The sequence below is a fragment of the Pleurodeles waltl genome, chromosome 4_2 (genome assembly GCF_031143425.1).
Source record: "Pleurodeles waltl isolate 20211129_DDA chromosome 4_2, aPleWal1.hap1.20221129, whole genome shotgun sequence".
NCBI lineage: Eukaryota > Metazoa > Chordata > Amphibia > Caudata > Salamandridae > Pleurodeles > Pleurodeles waltl.
Window position 1 is genome coordinate 47,547,945 of NC_090443.1, and position 24,257 is coordinate 47,572,201.

General features: G+C 45.5%; 1 protein-coding gene across 5 annotated transcripts in view; it reads right to left on the reverse strand.

Annotated features, from left to right (window-relative positions):
- Positions 1-24,257, reverse strand: part of DGKA (diacylglycerol kinase alpha) — a 271,946-nt gene that overhangs the window by 51,913 nt on the left and 195,776 nt on the right. For 4 of the 5 annotated variants that reach the window (XM_069230603.1, XM_069230599.1, XM_069230601.1 and 1 more), the window contains 9 exons: positions 23,475-23,563; positions 17,703-17,822; positions 15,996-16,094; positions 14,540-14,626; positions 14,197-14,270; positions 11,031-11,105; positions 9,396-9,481; positions 7,143-7,232; positions 6,506-6,666 (listed from right to left, as the gene is read on the reverse strand). In XM_069230603.1, the coding sequence (XP_069086704.1) occupies positions 6,506-6,666; positions 7,143-7,232; positions 9,396-9,481; positions 11,031-11,105; positions 14,197-14,270; positions 14,540-14,626; positions 15,996-16,094; positions 17,703-17,822; positions 23,475-23,563 (881 nt within the window). The remainder of the gene's footprint in view (positions 1-6,505; positions 6,667-7,142; positions 7,233-9,395; positions 9,482-11,030; positions 11,106-14,196; positions 14,271-14,539; positions 14,627-15,995; positions 16,095-17,702; positions 17,823-23,474; positions 23,564-24,257) is intronic. The other variant, XM_069230602.1, reaches the window with a different exon arrangement.

Here is a 24,257-nt window from a genome sequence, read left to right on the forward strand (position 1 = left end):
AAGTAGTAAACAAGCATTTGCAATGCAATGGGTCTCACATATTTCGAACAAGTTAATTGTTATCTTTTGACAACAGCTCCCACTAGCAAAAACAAAACAAGCATTTGCAATGCAATAGTGTAAGGAAATGCCTCCTTGGCATGGTTACCCCCTGACTTTTTGCCTTTGCTGATGCTATGTTTTGATATGAAAGTGTGCTGAGGCCTGCTAACCAGGCCCCAGCACCAGTGTTCTTTCCCTAACCTGTACTTTTGTTTTACACAATTGGCACACCCTGGCATCCAGGTAAGTCCCTTGTAACTGGTACCCCTGGTACCAAGGGCCCTGATGCCAGGGAAGGTCTCTAAGGGCTGCAGCATAGCTTATGCCACCCTGGGGACCCCTCACTCAGCACAGACACACTGCTTGCCAGCTTGTGTGTGCTGGTGAGGACAAAACGAGTAAGTCGACATGGCACTCCCCTCAGGGTGCCATGCCAACCTCACACTGCCTATGCAGTATAGATAAGTCACCCCTCTAGCAGGCCTTACAGTCCTAAGGCAGGGTGCACTATACCATAGGTGAGGGCACCAGTGCATGAGCACTGTGCCCCTACAGTGTCTAAGCAAAACCTTAGACATTGTAAGTGCAGGGTAGCCATAAGAGTATATGGTCTGGGAGTCTGTCAAACACGAACTCCACAGCACCATAATGGCTACACTGAAAACTGGGAAGTTTGGTATCAAACTTCTCAGCACAATAAATGCACACTGATGCCAGTGCACATTTTATTGTAAAATACACCCCAGAGGGCACCTTAGAGGTGCCCCCTGAAACCTTAACCAACTACCCGTGTAGGCTGACTGGTTTTAGCATCCAGCCACACTCGAGACATGTTGCTGGCCACATGGGGAGAGTGCCTTTGTCACTCTGTGGCCAGTAACAAAGCCTGCACTGGGTGGAGATGCTATCACCTCCCCCAGGCAGGAGCTGTAACACCTGGCGGTGGGCCCCAAAGGCTCACCCCCTTTGTTCCAGCACCACAGGGCACTCCAGCTAGTGGAGTTGCCTGCCCCCTCCGGCCACGGCCCCACTTTTGGCAGCAAGGCCGGAGGAATTAATGAGAAAAACAAGGAGGAGTCACTGGCCAGTCAGGACAGCCCCTAAGGTGTCCTGAGCTGAAGTGACTCTAACTTTTAGAAATCCTCCATCTTGCAGATGGAGGATTCCCCCAATAGGGATAGGAATGTGACCCCCTCCCCTTGGGAGGAGGCACAAAGAGGGTGTACCCACCCTCAGGGCTAGTAGCCATTGGCAAAAGCAAAGCAAAACACAATGCTGTGGGATAGCCATTGGCTACTAACCCCCCAGACCTAAACACACCCTTAAATTTAGTATTTAAGGGCTCCCCTGAACCTAAGAATTTAGATTCCTGCAACTTACGAAGAAGAGGACTGCTGAGCTGAAAAACCCCTGCAGAGAAGAAGAAGACACCAACTGCTTTGGCCCCAGCCCTACCCTGTCTCCATCCTTCAGAAGAAAACTGCTCCAGCGACGCTTTCCCTGGGACCAGCGACCTCTGAATCTTCAGAGGACTGCCCTGCTTCTAAAAGACCAAGAAACTCCAGAGAACAGCGGCCCTGTTCAACAAAGACTGCAACTTTGTTTCCAGAGGAGCAGATTTAAAGACCCCTGCAAGAAGCGTGAGACTTGCAACACTGCACCCGGCGACCCCGACTCGACTGGTGGAGAACCAACACCTCAGGGAGGACCCTCCGGCGACTCCGAGACTGTGAGTAACCAAAGTTGTCCCCCCTGAGCCCCCACAGCGACGCCTGCAGAGGGAATCCCGAGGCTCCCCCTGACCGCGACTGCCTGACTCTAAAATCCCGACGGCTGGAAATGACCCTGCACCCGCAGCCCCCAGCACCTGAAGGATCGGAACTCCAGTGCAGGAGTGAGCCCCAGGAGGCCCTCTCCCTTGCCCAGGTGGTGGCTACCCCGAGGAGCCCCCCCCTTGCCTGCATCGCTGAAGAGACCCCTTGGTCTCTCATTGAAACCTATTGAAAACCCGACGCGTGTTTGCACACTGCACCCGGCCGCCCCCGTGCTGCTGAGGGTGTACTTTTTGTGTGAGCTTGTGTCCCTCCCGGTGCCCTACAAAACCCCCCTGGTCTGCCCTCCGAAGACGCGGGTACTTACCTGCTGGCAGACTGGAACCGGGGCACTCCCTTCTCCATTGAAGCCTATGTGTTTTGGGCACCACTTTGACCTCTGCACTTGACCGGCCCTGAGCTGCTGGTGTGGTAACTTTGGGGTTGCTCTGAACCCCCAACGGTGGGGTACCTTGGACCCCAATTTGAACCCCATAGGTGGTTTGCTTACCTGCAAGAACTAACATTACTTTACCTCCCCCAGGAACTGTGAAAATTGCACCGTGTCCACTTTTGAAATAGCTATATGTGTTTTATGTAAAAAGTATATATGCTATTGTGATTATTCAAAGTTCCTAAAGTACTTACCTGCAATACCTTTCAAATGAGATATTACATGTAGAATTTGAACCTGTGGTTCTTAAAATAAACTAAGAAAATATATTTTTCTATAACAAAACCTATTGGCCTGGAATTGTCTCTGAGTGTGTGTTCCTCATTTATTGCCTGTGTGTATGTACAACAAATGCTTAACACTACTCCTTTGATAAGCCTACTGCTCGACCACATTACCACAAAATAGAGCATTAGAATTATCTCTTTTTGCCACTATCTTACCTCTAAGGGGACCCCTTGGACTCTGTGCATACTATTCCTTACTTTGAAATAGTGCATACAGAGCCAACATCCTACAAATAGGTTTCGCATTTTCTTGAGTTAGAGCTATTGGCATTGTAAATTCATAACTGGACTTTTCTTACCACATAAATTAGTCAACCCTGCCTCATAATTTCATCTTTTCTTGCCATATAATTCCAGTGGCCCATGGTTTAACTAAAGTACTTCCATTTACCTTCTTCCTCTATCTTAAAACATATACAATTATCATATAAACCTTTATCATAAATAAAGAAACTTTGAAATTAGAGTGTAATACTTGACACACCATAATAAAAATATCATTTGGGAGGGATTGGAGGGTAAATGGGAAGAAGGAGTTGGGAGTAAAGATAAAGAGGACAAATGGTGTAGTAACGGTGTCATGGGCCCCGGAGCAGGAAAGGAAAATGGTTGACTGGAATTTCGGTAGGAAAATACAGCAGTAATTAGAGTTGAGTGAGGTCTGTAGGTCTCTGAGCCCCAGTGCCAATGCACCTGTTGCCCATTGATAACTAGGCCTCAGGAGATATAGCAAATGGGGCAGAAAAAGACAAGCAAAAGGAATACAGCAGAAAAAGGGAAGAAAGAGAAGGGGTCGCAAAGAAATAAAAGAAAGAAGGGAAAGAAAACGAGACAATGAAAACACAACTAAGAGAAGAAATAGAGCAAACGTGTGAGACAAAAGAAAAAATGGAAGGAAGCCAGAGAACGAAAGATAAAGGAAAAAATAATGAAAGAAGCGTGAAACGAAAGAAAAAAAATGAACATTAGAGAAATAAAGAGAGATGGTGAGAGAAACAAGCAGCGAAAGAACCAGGGCATGTATGTACTGACACATTTCACACAGACAAAGAATGGGAAAACCAATTTGACAATTCTGGTCCCAACAAGTAAATTGTGGCTTCCACATACAGACGGGAAAAAGAGGTATAGGAAGGAAGAAAGATCTAAAATAAAGTGAAAGGATGCATACCAAGTCAAAGTAAAGAGCAAATAAAAAGGACAAAAAAAGAATGAAGGGAAGAAAAACAAATAGTGAAGGAATGAACTCCTGATGAAGAAAAAAAAAGAGGAAAAGAAATAAACAAGTTTTTGCGAGCTTGAAGGAGGAGGTAGCAAAAGGTAGAGGGAAATTTAAAAAAAGGGAGAGGAGTAGAAGAAAACAGTTGAAAGAGTGTGAATGTGGATTTGAAGAGCTGGAAAGAGAAAGGTAGGGGAGAAAGAAAACATTGAGAGTAAACAGAGTAAAGGAAAGAATGAAGTGAGATAGGTGAAACAGACCACCCAAATAAAGATGGCAGCTAAGAACAGATTTAATTGGCTCTCCCACGTCCTAAAACAGAAGTCAGAGTGTGAAACAGCGGGGGCACAGCAGAATAGCAGGAGGTACATTAGCACAGTTGCATGTGACCCCCAACACAGCAATATTGGGGCGCTTCAGATCAGGATTGGGGGGACTACACAGAGCTGTGTCCCAGCCGAGTGCTGGAATAATAGAAAGGCAGCGGGTGACAAAAGAAAAATGGAGTGCTGTGTAATTCCTGGTATTGGAATAATGGAGCGCTGCAGGTTAGGGTTGAAGTACACTGACAGAGTTGTATGTGGGCGGCAGTACTGGAATAGTAATGGGCATACAAGGTCAGAAATGAGGTATGTTAATGGAGCTATGAGTGGAACCTAGTATTGGCGTGACAAGTGTTGCCAAGTGTTAGCCTGGAGGTGCCCTGGTGAAGGTGCTAGTGGGGCCCAGTATGGGAGTGCATTGCCTCTGAAGTACAGAAGCGATGAATCCTGAGAATAATTGTGCACTGAATGTTAGAACTGATGGTTTTTGGCAGAGCTGTGGTGGTTCCCATCAGCAATGGCGTTGGATGTTAGACTTAAGGTGCACAGGCTGAGCTGTGTTTTGCTGTTTTGGGTCCAGTATTGGCTTGGCGGTGGACTGAATATTAGAAATGAACTGCTGCAAATGTGTGTGGGGCCCCAGTATAGGAAAGAAAGTGACCTCACCAGGGTAGAACTGAGGTGCACTGATGGAGCTGCCCCCGAGGTCTCAGTACTAGAACAGCAGTGTGTACTGACTAAGAACTGAGGATTCTCTGGCAGACGGCGCATGTGGGGTTCCTGGCACTGGCACAGCTGAGGGCTTGGAGTGTGTGAACGGAGATGCACTGATGGAGCTGCACCCAAGGTCCCAGTACTGTAGCAGCAGAATGTACTGACTGCAAGAACTGAGGTTCTCTGGCAGACAGCGCATGTGGGGTTCCCTGGTAGAGCTGGGTGCCTAGGCTCTAAGCAATTACAAGCGATTCTCTGCCCTTGCTCTCAGCACCCCTCAGGCAGGCACACTTGGTAAAGAAAATCCAAGCCAAGGAAGGACAGAAGCCAGGCAGCTGAGACAGGGTGCACCAAGCCCACAAATACCAAATGTGACTAAGATAAAAGCCTGATTTATAGCCTTGTTTACAGCTAAGCTCAGAGAAAGAATGCTTTGCAAATGAAAAGGGAATCTTCTCTGGACAGGAGCAGGAAAGAAAGTTACAAAAAAAAGTCCACTACAAACCAGATAAAAAGGACAAACCATATTTATACAGTTGTTGGTCCCTGCTCCCACACAGAAGAAGGAGGGACAAAAAGGCATGACTGACCACTAGCAAGCAAGGATGTTTAAATGACACTGAAACTAACAAATCAATCAGCTGTACACCCACAGAAGAAGTATATTTAGAGGTATACAAGAGGCCGTACGCTCAACCTAAAAAAACGTGTGAAAACTGAGAAAAGACAACAACCAAATAAAATAAAGTTAGCTTTAAAAAATAAAACTTTCCAATATTGTTTGTCCTGCTAGGCACGTTTTTGCCAGTCACAAGCCTTCTGTTTGGGGGACACTCGAAGTTAGAACAAAATAGTACCTCAATCACGTTGGGAGCAGCGTATGGGCACTAATTAAGTGGAAATCAATTAGTGCTTAATCCCCGCTCCACACCGAGGAACGGAAATTATACCAGACATGTTTTGACGAATTGCGAGGCTGTAAAGGAGAGTGCCACATTAACCAACAAATGGTAAGCAACAGTCGGGCTCCAAGCCCTTAATTGTAAACAACAGAGTATTGCAAGCAAGACGCATGCGCTAGCACATGCACTCGCAGGCTCGACCCTAAAAAGGAAACAGTTCAGCAAAAGATAGGAGCGGATCTGAGTCAAGCTGCAATAGTATTATTGTGAGTGATTTGGTTCCAGTTGTCACTTCATAACACCTGGCAGCTAAAGCCTCTTTAACCTTTTGGAAATCTTTCTGATTTACCTGCCACCGCCCCAAGAGTATTTCATAAATCACCCTTGAAATGGGTGAATAATGTACAATTACTAGCAAACAGTGCAACTGTCTATTGGGTGTGCTATATGCAGAGATGTGGTGTGCAATGCTTTGACAAGGTCTTCAAAACTGTCCAGTCTGCAGGTGGCGTTCCATCACAAAAAACAATCAAGCAACAAAGTGAGAAATGGCAAGAAAATGCAAACCCGCATGTAGCATGATTTGGCAGCAACCTGGTTTTGTACTATCATTATTTGCTTTATTTCTTAACTTGGATTTTTGTATTCACCTTCGATTTACTGTCATCAAAATGAGACTTGCCAAGAGTCATTCAATAATTCGCTGAATGCAATAGCTACCTGGGGAATGTAAAGGAACGAGAGATTACATACCACGCCGATGGAGAAGTAGTTGTTTATTATCTCGTAAGGAACAGGGTCTCCCTTCTCCGAGGGGTTATCCGGAGTCACCACAATATTCCAGCGGTCCATCTGGATTGTGGCACCGCTCTCAATGTCCTTCAGAACCTTTGTCAGGTTCTCGCCATCATACCCTTTGGAAGAGAAGCACGTGTCAAGCAGGAGGAAGGAACTGTATTATCTTCTCAAATTTGTGATGCTAAAGATGGTGACCATTGCTAAACAGGCTTAAATTTATGGATAAAACACCACAGAGATCTGATGAAAACCAAGGTCTAGATCTTGAATCTAAAGAAGACTCCTTGAGGCCACGTGGCACCCAATCCGGATGGCTTATGTAATTTGTGAAGGGGATGACACCCATTAAAGATGCTTAAGAATACTTTACTATGCTATTTTTAAAGTTCAGCCTTCCCTGCCACTAAACAAAACATCTGACACTGTGTCACCATGTGCTGCTTCTGACAGATAACCCAGCATTCTGGGTGATCTGTTTTGGCATCTTGAAAAGACCTCTCGATCCTGAGGAAGGAGCCTACCTTCTCTAACTTGGTGTGCATATCTAATGTGCTCCTGGCCGTAAACAAAACACTGCTTGGTTTGGCCTTACCTCCACCCCACCGGAGGCAACGCGCAAGGTCGTTGCCAGTCCCAAGCGGAAGTACTGCCACAGCCGGTCTGCTAGGGAGACTGGCTTTATCTGTAAAAAAAACAGTAAACACATTAAAAGAAAGAGAAGATGGAGGCTCCGAATAAATAAAAGCAGACACAACCCAACAACCCTGACCCTGAGTCTATATAGTGCACAATTTCTTCAGCTCAAAAGATGGAATGTAGCAGTGACACCCAGGTTATTAAGGATCTAATGGAATGTTGAGAGACAGCTGCATCAGAAAAGATATGTGAGTATATTCATAATTTAATGTATTTATCATAAGGAGAAGGGCTCACCGACCACGAAGCCATGAGCTTCTTTATTGCTCATCTGTACCCAAAAAGTCCCATTCAAAGACAATCTCCACTGCTGCCTTCTGCGCGCTTTCTCACCATTGCCTGTACAGCTGCTCGAAGCAATCAGGAGTGCAAACACAGTGAACATGGAATGACTGCTTCAATTACACACTCTTCTCGCATTCTGGGAAGGCCCAATTCTATTTTCTTCTAAGACCGAGTTTTAAAGAGCCACAAGGATACTCACTTGTCTGAGAGCACAATATAACCAATGGAGTAAGTCAGCTAACTGCAGTGCTAGCACACACTTTTTATTTGAATTGTTTTTATAGTGTAACTGTTGTATCAAATTTGTGACTGAGAAGTATATTTCAGGTACTTTTGTATCCTAACCATTTGAAAGAGGAGTCCATGGTACCCCTAACTCATTACACTCTTTCCATTTACTTTTCAGATAGTCCAACAAAAGTTATCAAAACCTGAAGTGTGTGCATTTTAAGCCTGAACTAACGCAGTATTTAGCATCTCCTTGCACATTGTCCGTTAGACATATATATATATATATATATATATACATATATATATATATATATATATATATATATATATATTCTCCCCCACCACCACTAGAGCGTGGGGAGAGCAAGCAGGGATGATTTTCCAATTAAAAGATGGCTGCCAAAGACTCATGCTGATGGTTATCCACCATTGTGGTATTCTGGGAGTCCATTTTACGCGGGTCCTTTTCAAGCAGGATTGCCCATGAAGGGCTAACTATACCCTTTTACCTGTGCAACATACCTAATGGCATCTCAGATGAAACAATGATTGCCGCCATTTTAAAATGTCCATGTCTTTTGTTTTTCAGGTCAACACGAGTTGGGTTGGGTGGAAACCAGCCAGGGCACAGCTATCAATATAGTTCAGAAGGTGTAGGGGTGTTGGGGTCCGGGGATGGTAGGGGTTCAAGGCATCCAAATTATGGCTGTCTTTTACTGAGCAGGCACAGACGTGGCTGCGGGGCAGTTTACCGTGCTTCTCCAGTGACCGAGGCTCCATTGCTAAGCCATTGCAACTTGTCTCAGGATTTACCAATACCTTAAAAAGCATCGCAAAGGCCTATCAAACACAACGCTGTTGTTTTTCTATGTCACAATATTACAAGGTTCAACTGCACTATTAAGCACAATGAAGGGAAACGATTTCCTTTGCTTGAAACAATGAAGCGTTTTTGTACGGTGGTGCACTTCTTACTGTTGAAGCGCTTTACCAGTTCAATGCCACTCAGATCTCAGGACTGTGCACGTCAAAAGTCGGCATGCAGAGTTTGTTAATGGGATGTCAGGGATGCATCATGCAACCTTTCATCAGCCTGGGGACACCATAAAATGGCCCGTTCGTTAAGCATGAAAGTCCCTTCTCATGTCAGTGATGCTGAAGAAAGGAGCAAAGCCTCAAAGGCACCAAAGACGAATGTTCTGAAAAAACACAGATGACTAGCTCAGAACATCGTGGCTTATATAAGAGGGTAGTTTGCAATAGATGCCACGGGACACACTTAATGGCACTGCACTGTGCAGGAAACCCACGCGACAGTGTCTGCCCTCACCTAAGGGCATTCCTATACCCAACCAGCTAACCTACTGACGGAACCATGGGGTCTATGGCTTTTTGTGGGTGGAGGTGTTTGGGAGTTTCAGAGAGCAAATGCCCTCATATCATCTCCCATCACATACCCTGCGATGTACTGTGCTTATTCTAAATGCTTACAGAGACTCTGACCACAGCAGCCAAAGGCAGCAGGTTAGCCATAAATAAAACAGCTAAGCAAACCTACTTACTTCCTTTTCTACATCCTCTTTCCAACACCTCCCCCACCTCTCCCTTCACATGCCACTCAAATTTAACCAACCTATAGCATCTAGAATCCACCCTACAGTGCCGTCCCCACCACACACCAAGATCCGGAAGTCGGACACGTCACGGAAGAAGTTTAGTCTGCAAAACAAACCAACAAGGATGAAAAGGTATCATTAGTATTTTCTCTGGTATATTAATCAGACAAAACTATCTTTATACATATGGATAAAATGCTGGGATTTCTTCTAATTTCTTTAAACTTCTTGATCAGTGTCTTATTCAACACAGCATCCACGTTTTTTCTAGGATGGTGATCAAACTTCAACAGAGCAGGCAGTGACTATATCAGCTTTTCCTGGAATGTTGAGGATTAGCGTTTCATCCCTGGACCATGTACTGTGACAATCACCAGTACCTGCAACTTTCAAGAATTTTGCTTATTTCACCACTTTCTGAGAAAATACTCTTAGGATGGAACGTTTTCCTCAACACTCTAGAGAAGGTTTTCAGGCAACAAAATCGAGACACACGTCCAAGAATGCCCAGGAACTTCAAGCTTGGTCAAGGAAGGGGAATTAAAGGCCAGCACTGCAAACCAGTAGCACCATCCATGGCTGTCTTCTACCACTGACATTCTAGGCCTGTGTTGTGTCCTAACCATGCTGTGCTGTGTACTGGGCTGGGAACGTACTGGGCAACTGCATGGCCAAACGTTGGATGGGGTCCCTTCAATCAGCATTCAGCTCGAAAGGCTGTAACGTAAGTTCTTCAGGATGGGTCCTTTTGATTATTTAATTTGTTACAATAATATTTATACAAAACTATACTAAAACATGTCTGCTTAATATAAATCTGTTGATGGCCCCCTGTGAACTTATGCCCTTAGTTTCACTTAGAACACATATCACATTCCAGGGAAGGAATGCTAATATTTGCAAGCGGTTGTAATAAGGGTGCCCAAATTCAAAAGAAAGATGGACATTTTGCTACTGTACATTACAACTAAATTTGAAGCTGACTTCTAAACTTCTTTAAAGTTGCATACAATTCCAAGAGTACTCATATGGCGCTGCAACTGTTGCAGAGTACTGAAAAGCACAAAAATATTTATACACTAGGAAATTCTGCACGTCTATTAAAGTAATGCATTAGTGCATTTACACCTGTTAAATTATTTTTATTTTTTAAATGGGGATAAGAAAATGTCCCTACAGAGAAACCTTTTTCCTTAAACCCCCATCAATTTTGGGTGTGCCCATTCCATACCTTGAAAACGGATTTACTTTTTTACTTAAAGACAGTAGGTCTGCAACACAGGATGGGATACTATATACTAACGGTTCGTGAACATCACAGAACTGAGTTTCTGCTTGTTCCTACTCTTGAATGCCCACAACTAGTCCTTGTATGAAGATTTACTCAGAAATAAAATTTGCACTCACAAAGTAAACTACTTGCAGGGCTAAGAGCCACTTACATGTGCAAATCAGTTTGTGAATCGGGCCCAGTGTGCCCGCCCTCGTACCAGCCGGTGGGCAGCTTCTTTACTGTATCTTATTTTGCACCCTTACTCTGACAACTGTCTGTTAAGAGACTGCCTGGTACTGAAGTCTAAAGTCGGGATAACAAGGTAAAGGCCTGCAGCTTTCCTCATTCAGCCAACTTTGTGGCTGATGAAGTTTCTTACCCTGGGGCCGGACCACCTTTCTGAAGATCATACACCTGTCTTGGGTTGAGCAGGTACTGGAATTTCCTGAGCACCCTGTGAAAAAAGTGGCAATGGTAAATTTAAGAATCAGAGAAGAATACACCAATTTAGGCTTTAGAATGCACAACCTGCGTGAGGCGGACTACTGTGCAGGTAGAGAACATGTGTAGGTAGCACAGGTAACAAGTCATGAACATATGGAAAATGTTCATGCCAGTGCACTGGTTCACTGCACACATCTGCACAAACCTGGATTCTTGGACACCAAACATGCGATCAAACACTGTGTTTTGAAGAAACATAGATACCCTATCTTTAAATGACCACCAAGGACATGCTCTAGGACCAGGTAAATGGAGAGAGGAGGTGGGGTCAATGACAAAAAGAAACTCTGGATAGGGATTGTGTATGGGTATGTTGTGGAGCTGAGATGAGTTTAAAGAGAGGCAGGCAGCAGAAGGGCAGAATCTTAAGGTCTAGACCTTTTGAACCTTAAGGAGGTCTTATCTGCGATTTTCCATGACTAAGGGAGATGAGGAGCATGCACACTGCTGTCCACTTTTCATCCCAAGGCTCTGTGCAGGTAAATGTATTACAACAGGATGCACAGGATTCTCTCACTCTCACCTCCTTGATTGGTCTTCCATCCTTCTTCCCTGCTTACAATGTCTCTGGAGGGTTCCGCCTAGAGATGATTCAGTTCAAAGTGCTTACACTGACAATGAGCCCGTTTCTAGGGCCTTCCACTTATTTCCAAAGATGTGAATCATGCACTCCGTGACTTGAACCACCTCTAGTTTCCCTCTTAAGGAACAGGCCCCTTCCATCAGAGGAGACCATGAGTAATGCGCTCTTTCAAATTTTTTTGTGTATGACCATCATCCAGCCAGAAATCCTCATGGAAACCTGAATGGTATCTAAACTTCCACCTTTACTTCACAGGACATGCAGCTATGTGTTCGGAAACAGCCTCTGAACACATCACATAGAAGTTTGTAACACTTTTGAAATTAATTGTCAGTGATCATCTGAATCCTCACCGAGCAGCAACCTGCAATTCTCAGCTGCTACACTTAATACGTTCACATCACTTAGTACCGAGCAGGTCTGCAGCCTGTTAATATCGACGGAGTCAGGATCGCCTTTGGATCCCTGCCCCCTAAAAAGTGCACATTTACTTCCAGATATTCTAACAAAACAACTTACTTTGATTTTTAAAGATATAATCAATTTTAGATATTTTCCTCGTGACTGGAAAGAGGCTACTGTTCTAACGCTATTTAAAAAAAACAAAAAACATTTGGATTCACAATTGCCGAGTAATTATAGGCCAATATCCAGGCTTCCTTTACCAGCTAAGATTCTGGTGAAGGCTTTAAACATAGAACTCATGGCCGTCATTGACACAAACAATAATTATAGGCCAATATCCAGACTTCCTTTTTCAGCCAAAATTCTGGAGAAGGCTTTAAATATAGAACTCATGACCTTCATTGACACTAACAATCTGTTGAATTGCACCTAACATTGGTTTAGAAGGTCACAGAGCACAGAGACAGCGCTGATTGTTGCATATGAGGAACTAAGGTCTATACTAGATTAAGATGGCAAGGCCACACTAATATTACTTGACCTCTCAGCGGCCTCTGATACAGTCAATCATAGCATCCTGATCTATCGGCTCGCTGAGATGGGAATCAGCGGTCTTGCTCTTAATCTGACCAAATACTTCCTTATTGAAAGAGTCCAACAGGTGTCTCTGGGAGAGTTCTCCTCGGATCCATTTTCCTGCCATGTGGAGTGCCACAGGGCTTATCGTTGAGCCCTATGCTTTTCAATCTTTATATTATTCCCTTGGTGAGACGAACCAAATCCTTTGGTTTCACAGTAATGTCATATGCCGATGATACCCAGATTGTGGTATCAGTATCCTCCAATTTAGCAGACACCACCCCGAGATTTAGCTCTTGTATGTCTCAAATTGATAACTGGATGAGGCAGAATTGTTTAAAGATCAACTCTGGAAAAACTGAGGTCCTTCTTCTGGGTAGGGACAGATCTTTCTGGTCACCTAGTTGGTGGCCTCAGGAATTGGGGTCTCTCTCCTCACCAGTCGAGAAAGTGAGGAATGTGGGGATTATTTTTAATGCCAGGCTTATGTTTGAACATCAGATCAATTCTCTAGCCTCCTCGTGATTCTTTCCATTAAAAATAATCAGAAAAACCATCCCTTTTATTCCACTGGATCTTCAAATAACTGTGATTACCACACAAACATGTATGCTGAACAACCAGCTCAAGCATGGAACTCATCACGCATAGACCTTTCCATTTCTGGAAGTCACAAAGAAGAATGAGACACCCTATTATCACTATTGCAGCTTTGAAAAAGTGATATTACTCCTCACAGAGCCAGGCTTTGGAACAGCAGGCTAATGGTTAGTCTTAACCAGCTGGACACTACTGCCCTGGGCTCTCACCTTACTCTTCTGAAGTGCGCCCTTCATGCAGCAGTACAACTTATCACTGGATTAAGAAAACACAACTGGATCACTCATATGTTTAGGGTACTTCATTGGGGTAATGAGCTTAAAACTCATCTATTCATGGGATAGCTCATCTGATGGAAAATCAGAAATCAATTCTTAGCCTCACAAGTCACCTGCTTTAGCATACTGCAGACCTTCCCTGTCTTTATACTGTGACCTGCTGCTTGGTAGAAGGGTTGTGGTCTACAGATACCCATTTATACATGAGTCTTCTGGATAGGTTGCTGACCTTGGAAACAGGGATATAATTCAAGCCAAGTTGCTTGAATAAAAATGATGCAGCACACGCCCGCTATATTCAGGGTAGTTCACCATCAGAGCTAAACCCCAGTCCTGCGAAAGAAGTGTCAGCACCTACAGAAATGCCCATGCTACTGTTTTCAATAACCGCCCACTGCACTGTGGCTAAAATAACCCAGCACCACAATTTGTCTGGTCCCTTCGTTTGTATTACCTCGTTGAACTCCAGAAGATAAACCAACAGACCTAGCACAAGATGAATACCAACAAACAGGGTGGAGGGAGGACACTGACAAGGGATAAAAAAAGGCACTAAGGAAGATATTTAAGAACAGCATGGGGACACCAGTTCCTACCTCTCGCCTTGCTTGCCCCCACTCTTTAGGTTGACGAAGACCAGTAGAGGGTGCGTGTTCGGGACTGCGAGGATCTGGGCAGAGATGGAGAAAGAAGTGAGAAAGGAACTCATCAGCATGGCGTAGCTGAACCCAAATAAGAGCAGTTGGAACCCACCTTCCCAGCTCCAAACAACAACTCCACAGCCCTTGCGTTGACATCCGCTAAATTGAAACAGTTCCAACAGCAGGCAGGGCTTGGCTCTGCTAACCTGTCAAAGTGAAAACCTGTGGAGGCCCTCCCAAACCACCTCTCCTGTTACCCAGAAGGATGAACCGTACATGTTAGTGCAAACAATCCTACCCGTAATGCCTGCCCGTCAGGAGTGCTGGAAGCTGGCGTGGGCTCGTCCGTGGATGCAATGCCGTTCTTCTGACTGTTCTGTCTCTCCTGAAATACAGGAGGCAAAATTAGTAAAAGGGCCCTGTCCGCCTTCGAAGGATGTCCTGGCCTCCGACACAGGGAAGTTATGAGGCTAATGTGGATCTAGGGGCCAAGCCTACAGCACAGGACCTTCAGAGGCTTAATGTGAATCCACAGGGGACTCTCTAGGTCTGAGAAGAGGGCAGCTTGTTGTCTAATGGATGTGTACATGTGATGTCTAAGCCTACTTAGACAGCATCTGGAGTCTAATGAGGATATAAAGAGGTCACAGTAAGTCTACAAAGAGGGCATCTAAGGTCTATTGGGGACATAAAGGGGGGTGTTTAGGTCTGGCTAGAGGATATCTGGTGGTCTACTGTTGACTTGAAGGAGACACTTTAGGTTTGCACAAAGGGCATCAGGGTTCTAATATGGATATGCTTGGGACTGTCAAGGCAAGCACATTTTCCATCTGGGGTCCAATGTGGGTACACATGGAAAATCTTAGGTGCTTTTAGAGGGTCTCTGTGGGGGGTCTACTGGAGATTTACATAGCAATGTATAAGCCTATGCAGAAGTTTGGGACAGTGTGATTGTGATACACTAGGGTTGTCTAGGCCTAAACATATTTCATATGAGCTATCTATGAGGATATGCAGGGGATCGCATGGTCTACGCACAGAGCATTTTTTTCAAATGGGGTACACAAAGGATGTCTAGACCTAGGTAAAAGCCATTTAGATGTTCCCTTTTAAGCCTTTTCTCCACAAAGGTAGAAATTATCTGTGTGAATATCTAGAGGGAATAGTTGGAATTATACAGTTCTTACCAGTGTGGGGAGTGCAGGGAGATGTCCGGAGGTCATAAGCCTGTGAGTAGGTGCCTGAAAACGTTTTTAAAGAATATATTTCATGGCTAGTGAGGCAGTCCACAGCCCTTCATTCTAAGCATGGGGTAGAAATGCAGAGCTCTCTTTAGGAAACAGCAAGGTGAGGAAGAAGGTGGGCGCCCATCTCCCGACTTCCTTAACCTTTCTATCTACAGGTTAGGTGAAAGGGGGACAAACCCTACCCCACTGTGGCATATGACTACATGCCCTTGCTCTTGGACATGGAGGAAGAGATGCACATCACACCAAGGTGGGATGTGTGTCTACAGCAGGGAGGATTTGACTCCACGTGTGGCAGTGGAGAGCAAGATGTGGTACACACCAAGAAGGTGACATATGTACAACAGCCTGAGACAGAATGTGACCCCCTCAGGGGCCTGCAGTCACCACCATGAAGCAAAGTATTCTTTTAGGGATCAGAATGCCCCCTGAAACCGGCATTTACCTCCACAAAGGGATGAATGTCTGCTGAATAAAGGATTTGGTCCTTCAAAACTTTGCACTCACCAAGATAACTGGATATATGGCTGATGGGGGCAGAATGTGGTCTTTCAGGGGCCCACAGTCGCATGCCTCGGGCAAACTTGGGGCACAATCTTCGTGCACCTGAAAAAAAAAGTTAAAGCATTCTGGGTGAAGTAGCTCATTTATCCATCTTAGTTTCAAACAGTCTGTCACAACCATCCATTGGGCATTCTCAAGGATATTAGTGGTACAATGCTACCTAGATAGGAGCACTTACGAGCAGAGGCATTGGAACATCACACTTAAATGAATCAGACACGGACAGGAGCCATTACAATCAGAGGCACAGGAGACATCACATTTATATGCCACCAGACACCGACGGGAGCCATGACAATCAGAGGTACTTATGACATCACATTCATTTGACACCAGACACAGACAGGAGCTATGACAACCAGAGGCGCCTGTGAAATCACATGTGTATGCCACCAGACACTGACAGGAGCCATGAAAATCAGAGGCACTTGTGACATCACACTTATATGACACTAGACAACGACAGGTGCCCTGACAATCTGAGGCACTTGTGACTTCCTATTCATGTGACAAAAGGTACATACAGGAGCTATGTCAATCAGAGGCACTTGTGACATCACACATCCTGGCATCGACAGGAGCCATGATCATCAGAGGCAATGACATCATGTTCACGTGACACCGAGCCCAGGCAGGAGCTCGGGCATTCAGGTGCCATTGTAATATCACGTTCATGGACCCATTCCGACCCATCGAGTGTTTCCAGGGCTAAATGGGTGACACGGTCACCAAGAGTTAATATTAATCAAATACCCCTGCGAATAACGTTGTCATTACTTTTAACCTACTGGTAACGTGTATCGTTTTATTGTTGAACATAGATTTATTTACTTTGTTTTGAAAAACAATAAATAATAATAGGAAACAAATGGAAGATTAGAGAAAAGAGCTGAAACTGCGTAATAATTTAATGAATGTTGTGTTTTTCTGGGAACAACTGCATTAATCTGGCCTTCTGAAACAACATATCAGTCATACCCAACAACATATCAGAATGAGTTGTTGCTTTGTATCTCTTGCCTTGGTGTCCGATAGCGAAGCCAGGAGATATAGTACACGATAAAATGGAAGGTGCGTCAGGGAGCCATACTTTGACATACCTCACTATCTCATCTGACTATCAGAGGACCATAAAATGACGTCACATTCATAGGGAAGGTCAAGCAGGCGCATTCCCCTTAAAGGAACGCATGACATCACCTTTAAGTGACAGACGCCACAGAAACTCACTCCCACAGAGACGTGTAACATCACCTTCTTTTGACACACCACACAGACTCACTCCCCTAGAGGCACAAGTGACATCATCTTCATGTGACAGACGCCACAGAGTCGCACTTCCATAGAGGCATGTATGACATCACCTTCATGTGACAGACCCCACACAGACTCACTCCCATAGAGGCACGTACGGCATCATTTTAAAGTGACAGGTAATCCAGCCATGCCCCAGAGCGGCAAGCATAGCACCACCTTCATGTGACAGATGCAGTATGGACCTACCCCCACAGATGTGCAAGTCAGTATCCTCATATGACAGACGCAGCAGAAACCCAACCCCAACCATCTTCACGTAACTGACGCAGCACAGACCCCTGCCCAGATTGACAGACATTTCCCCATCCCCCACAGAGACAAACATGACATCACCTTCATATGGCACCAGACACAGCAGAGACCCGTCAAGCTCTGGAAGCTTTTTATCTTCTTCTGACACCCATCGCACCTGTTGCCTTCACATCCGCCCTTCACCCACACGTGGGCCTGGAGCTGCACCAAAGAGAAGAACGAGAGGGGCAGAGATAAAGAGTGGCAACAAAATATCGACTTTTAAATATCGAACTGCACGGTACAGTTCTGTATAATATCATCAAGGGAAGTATGTGTGGAGTTCGAATAGAAAACCAAGGGGCCCTAGCTAGAGAAGATGGTGGATGCCAGAGACATAGGCTGTGGTGCAACACCCTCAAATACAGCAGTATCCTGGTAATGGCCATGTCTTGCAACGCTCAGTGTCCTTCTTCGGCGCTAGGATGCATTTCTGTGTTGACTGAGGTTTGGGTATCTAACCGGTTGCTTGTACCTCCTGTGTAGTCCTCGTAGCTGCAGCTGGTCGAAAGCAGAAGACAGGCCAGACCCACAGTGACCACATAACTCCAGATCAGACAAGGCTTCAAGCTCAGAATTTTTCACCTACAAATCATTGATTTCAGCCGTGTTGGCGTAATAAGTTCCATGGAAACACAAACAACTACAACACCTTGAATGGCTGAGGCTATTACACAAAGGCCCAGGACTGAAGGCAGTGTCCTTAATGTTCTGGAGGAAGGTGGTTACCTAAGTTGGACGAGCTCACGAGGCTGATCAATGCAGGCCCCCCATCGAGGGACATAGAAGAAGGAGATGTGCCCGGAGCAGGCTGAGACATACTGCCTGGCTTCCTTTTCCCCAGCAGGAGTACTGGGAAATCTGACAGGGGCTGAAAAGTCCAGTAGCAGCAAGCCAGGGCTCTCTAGACGTAGCTGTGGATGAGCAGCCAAGACTTATGTAGGAGACCTGCAAAGCTTATGCAATATCACTAGTCACACAGCAACTTATCACACATAAAAGAACCACACAGTGTTGCAAAATAAAAGGTAATTTATTATAGTAACACAACACTAGAATACGATAGGCAGTCCCCCCCCTCCCCCCAACTGGAGGTAAGTACACACAAATTATATACACAAAAGCAATGAGCAATTAGCATAGAAACAAGCATTGGCAATACTTAGTGAAAATAGTGAGGCTCCTAGGGCAGGGCCAAACCATATACTAAGAAAGTGGAATGTGAGAGGTAGTACCCCACCCAAGGATGTGGAGGGAAGCTGGAAGAACTAGGAGCCCCATGAGGTGAGTACCAGAGTGACCCCCAGCGACCAGTAAAGCAGAGGTATGTACCTGGTCTTCCCAAGGGCTAACAGGAGGACTTTGAAAAGGGATTATACAAGACCCGGACCAAAATGGAAGATAACAAAGGTGGATTCTGGCAGAAGAGGACCTGCAAAAGAAAGGGACAGAATCCAGTTTGAGTTGGAGTGTCCGGTCGTGGCAGGAGCCACTACCCACCCTTCTGTGGATGCAGAACCAGGTCGACGGCAGAAGAAGAAGACCAGCTGTGCAGCACAGGAGCTGAAGAGGAGTCCTAGGAGTGGTGCAGTTGTTGTCCCATGGTAGATGTCGGGTCGCAGATGGTCAGTGGTGTTGGAGAACCACAAACAAGCCTTGGTAAATGCAAGAGGGGGAAAAGAAGAGTTGTAAGGCTGAAGAGGACCAGCAAGGCCCAGGGGACTCGACCCTGGGAAGGGAAGTCCGAGGTGACGATTCAGCAGTCAGGAAAGTCAACAGAGGCAGTTGCAGCCCCCACAGGCAGCCCACTGGCAGCACAGGCACAGTAAGTCACAGTAAGTCCCAGTCAGCACACCTGAAGAGGAGTCTCATGCAGAGAGGAGAATGTTCTTGGCAGGAAGAAGTGCTGGGGGATGGGCTACTCGGAGCCTGAAGATCCCTTGGAGCAGGAGAGAACAAGCCTTGGTAGCTGCAAGGGTCATGGTGCTCTGGGGTACTGTCCTGCAAGGAGAGGCAAGGGCTCACCATCTCCAAAGTTGAACAGCTGGCAGAGAGGACCAAGGGGGCCACTCCAGACCACCACCTGTGATGAAGGATCCACGCAGTTCCAGAGGAGAGCAGATCCATTCAGCCAGATGACGTTGCAGTTGGTACCTGCATATGCAAGGGAGCGACTCCTTCACTCCAATGGAGATTCCTTCTTGCTTCTTGGTGCACGCTGAAGTCTCGCCGACCACAGAGGATGCACAGCTGGGGAAATGTTGCAATTGCTGAAAGGAGCCCGAGAAACAATGTTGCTAAGGAAAGTCATCGCCGGAGTTGCAGCCTTGTCAGTTCCTGAAGAGTCCAGTTGCGGTTCCAGTTTTCAGAAGTGGAAGTAAACGATGCAGACGAGTCCTGGTGGAATCTCGCACGACTAATCGGGGACCCACCGGCAGGGGAGTCCCCAAATAGCCCTAAAAGGGGGATTGGTCACCTAGCAAGGTGACCACCTATCAGGAGGGGTCTGTAACATCACCTTGGTTTCATGTTGGCAGAATCAAGCGGCCACATGGAGGAGCTCTGGGCACCACCCCTGGGCTGGTGATGGACAGGGGAGTGGTCGCTCCCCTTTCCTTTGTCCAGTTTTGTGCCAGAGCAGGGAATGTGGGTCCCTGAGCTGGTGCAAACCGGGTTTATACAAGGAGGGCACCAAATGTGCCCTTCAAAGCAAACAGGTGGCTTGGGAAGGCTACCCCTCCCAAGCCTTGTAACACCTATTTGCAAGGGAGAGGATGTTGCCTCCCTCTCCCACAGGAAATCCTTTGCTATGCCTTCCCCTGCCTGAGCTGGTCAAGCAGCAGGAGGGCAGAAACCTGTCTGAGGGGTGGCTGCAGCACGGGCTGCCTGGAAAAACCCAGAAGACTGGTAGGAGCAATACTGAGGGTCCTCTAAGGACCCCCAGAGTGCATGGAAACATACAACTAGTGCTGGCAACAGTATTGGGGTATGATTCCAACATGTTTGATACCAAACATGCCCAAGTTCAGAGTTACCATTATGCAGCTGGACACAGGTAGTGACACACGTCCAGTACACGGGTAAAATGGTTTCTCTGCACTTACAAAGTCACTGCAAGGGAGCTGGAGTTTGTATGGACACCTCTGCTCATGCAGGGGTGCCCTCACACAAAGGAACCAGCACTCTGCCCTCTGGGCTAGGAGGGCCTACTATAGGGGTGAGTTACAGTGACCTTTTGCAGTGACCTGCAGAAAAGGGTGCATGCACCTTTTCACACAGGCTGCAATGGCAGGCCTGCAGACACATTTTGCATAGGCTCCCATGGGTGGCACAATACATACTGCAACCCATGGGCAGCCCCTGGTGCCCCAAGGCCCTGGGTACCGAAGTACCATATACTTGGGACTTATAAGGAGGCACCAGCATCCCAATCTGTGGAGTGCACAAAAGTCCTAGGCAACCAAATTTCGAGGAAGAGAGTACAATCACCGGGGTCCTGGTTAGCAGGGTCCCAGTGGAAACAGTCTAAGCATACTGATAGCAGGCAAAAAGTGGGGGTAACCATGCCAAAAAGAGGGTACTTTCCTACAAGGTAAGGAGGAACCTTCTGTGCTGGGATATGGTTCCACTTCAAACAACGGATAATGTAGCTTTAGCATGGTTGATAGCACTCGTTAGGATAGTTTACACCCTCCAAAACTACTGCTAAGAGATTTCCCCACATTTTTGATGGATTATGTGAAGGCTCCTACATCTTCCTGCAGGTGGGTAAAATTTGACGGAATCTGTTTGGTAAGTGTACCCAACCTGTGAATGATGGAGGTCTGGGCAGATATGCGCCTTTACTACTTGGTAGTCCAGGTAACCATGGTTAATAGCGGTATGGATGTAGGACACTGCTTTCCACTTGGAACCAGATTTATTTGAGAGTTTGGATCTGCTATAATTCCTCTACAGATCTCCAATACCTTCCCTCCATCAATAAAGTGTCACGGGGAGATGGAGTAAGACTCTCCATTGAATAGGAAGGCAAATTCACTGAGGAGACATCACTCTGACAGGGAAATTGTTGGCATAATGAGCAAGACTCTCTGCCTTTCGGTTCTGGGACCAAATAAGGAGTTGGAAGCAAGGTGGATGTGTGGAAAAAATGGGATATGACGTTCTTCACTGGGCTCAACAAAGAATTAATAACTGGTAGTTCTATAAATACCTGTAGCTGAGGTATGCTCTAGAAGTATACCAAACCTTTATTTACTTTCCTGAATTCAGTCCACTGGATTCCAAAGTGGTAATAAGCCAAATGGGCAAAGGAGGAAGCCCTTAAATTTACTGATGACTGCCCCTGGTTTGTTCCTATAGCTGAGAGCCTGTTGGAAACAATACTTGGATTTGATTGATGATGACTAACAGAAGTAGGTGAAAGTGATCCCATGAGATCTAGTCATATCTACCAAGCTTCTCTTGATCTAACTTAAGTACTTTCAGAGAGTGTATTACACCTCCGAGCACTGCTGGAAAATGGTAAGGCTCAGACCCCTGACTGCCACAGATATCCAGAAAAGGCTGGTGATTTTATTCCATATAATTTGGAGTTGTGAGATAATTCAAAGCTACTGGGTAAGTCTTACACCTGTCCTAAGAAAGCGTCTGAATTAGCCTGTTGATCTCTTGCCAAAAAGGGACTCCTGGGTCTTATGGAGGATCAGTTAGGTGGTTTTCTGGCTGCAATGTGCTTAATGGAAACAACGTTTTTTTGGCCAAGTAAGATATCACTACATTTTAGAGGTCTGATAAATCTCCTCTGGTAAAGGACTAACTTAAGGGCATTGGCTGGTGCATCTTTATGAAGAACCAATATACATACACAAAGTTGTATGCGAAAACTGGAGAAAATTTGGGGACTTAGAGGGGTCACTTCAATATTTCACCATCTAGATTTCCCTGTATGTAGAATTCCAGGAATGACTGCTATACTGATCACGGAAATACTGAGATGTGTGGTTGTATCTCTTACTAATATATGCAGATTTATGAGATGCACTACATGAAGTCACCCGCCTGCCATGTGAAAACTGAATAGGAAGGGGTTATTAAAAAAAAAAGGAAAGTGAAAAGTAACTTAACACTCTCCTGTGATCAACTACATTAAAAACACTGTGCAAGTCAATTTCTTGCAGTCTGTATTTTTGCAGGTCAGTATTTTCTTGCAACCAGAGGTGTCAAGCATTTGGGAAAGGGACACAAAATCTATCACAACATCGCCCTATAACATGTTATTATATTGACTATCCTTGACAGAATGTATTTCAGGCGCTCAAAAAAATGTATTGTGAATGAGCTGACTGGATAAGCGAGATTTAGAGATGAAAAGGCAGACAAAGAAAGAAAGAGTTGGGAGACAGGGAGCAGGATAGAGAAATGGAAGAAATAAAAAACAGAGATGTGGGGGAGAGAATGGGAGATGGAGCTGAAAGGGTGACAACCAGTGAGAGATCACTGTGCGACGAGGCGGCAATGCTTGGTCAGAATATCAGCAACAAAAATATAGTCCAATAAAATATCGCAACCACAACATTGTGAAGGTACATTTATACAAGTATGAATGTACTATTCTTAACTCCACATTTCTAAACCTTGATGATGTACACATTAGTACATTTGTACTTATCTACAAATACTTATATTCATGCTTTCATAGTGGTCAATATTTTGGCTACACTATTTTTGTAGGACGATACGTGATGTTCTAGAAGTACACCCAAGGGCTTGCCCTCTGGTTTGGTTTAAGGTGTTGGCCCCAACAAGACTTACGTTGGCATCTTTGCGAGACTTGGCGTAGGTGCTGATGCAGCAGGAGGGCGCTTTGCCAGCACAGCGTTCATGCACGGTGTATCTGCAGACTAGGAGGAGGAGGCAAGAGTTTGAAGAAAGCAAGATATTTGAGACAGAGAAGAGGTGGGAGAAGGACAAAGTCAGAAAAAGGAAAGATGTTTTATTGCTTTTTAATTTCATGTATCGTTTTTTACAGCGCAGGCGAGACAGAGATTAATACAGCACTGCACAAGTATCAAGGTAACGAAACATAATACTAATACTGGATAAAATAATTTAGTACAATTCCTTCAAAAAAAAACACATAAGAAGATCCTAGACACAACAGGTTAGATCATCACAGAAGCAACTGAGAAGCAAAGGCTTCACTTGTTTGCTCAAGTCCGAGGTCATGTGAGGAGAGGGGCGGACAATGGAAGGTGGAGGTGAGAAGAGGAAATGGGTGACAGCGGGGGACAGAGGGTGAGGAGAGAGGCGGGTTAAGGGGGGGGTGAGAAGAGGAGGAAGGTGAGGAGAGGGTGCAAGTGAGGAAAGGGTCAGGTGAGGAGAGGGGGAGAAAGGGTACAGCAGAAGACAGCTGGCAAGAAGGCAGGCAGGTAAATGAGTGGGCAGATAGTAACCAGTGCAGGTTAGGAAAGAGAAAGGGAACAAACAGGGAACACAAGCGCCGAGGACGCCTGAGAAGACATTATGTGAGGAGAGAGCGAGCAAGAAGCGAGATGGTATGACATTTGGTTAGCAGGAGAAACAAGTGAGGTGAAA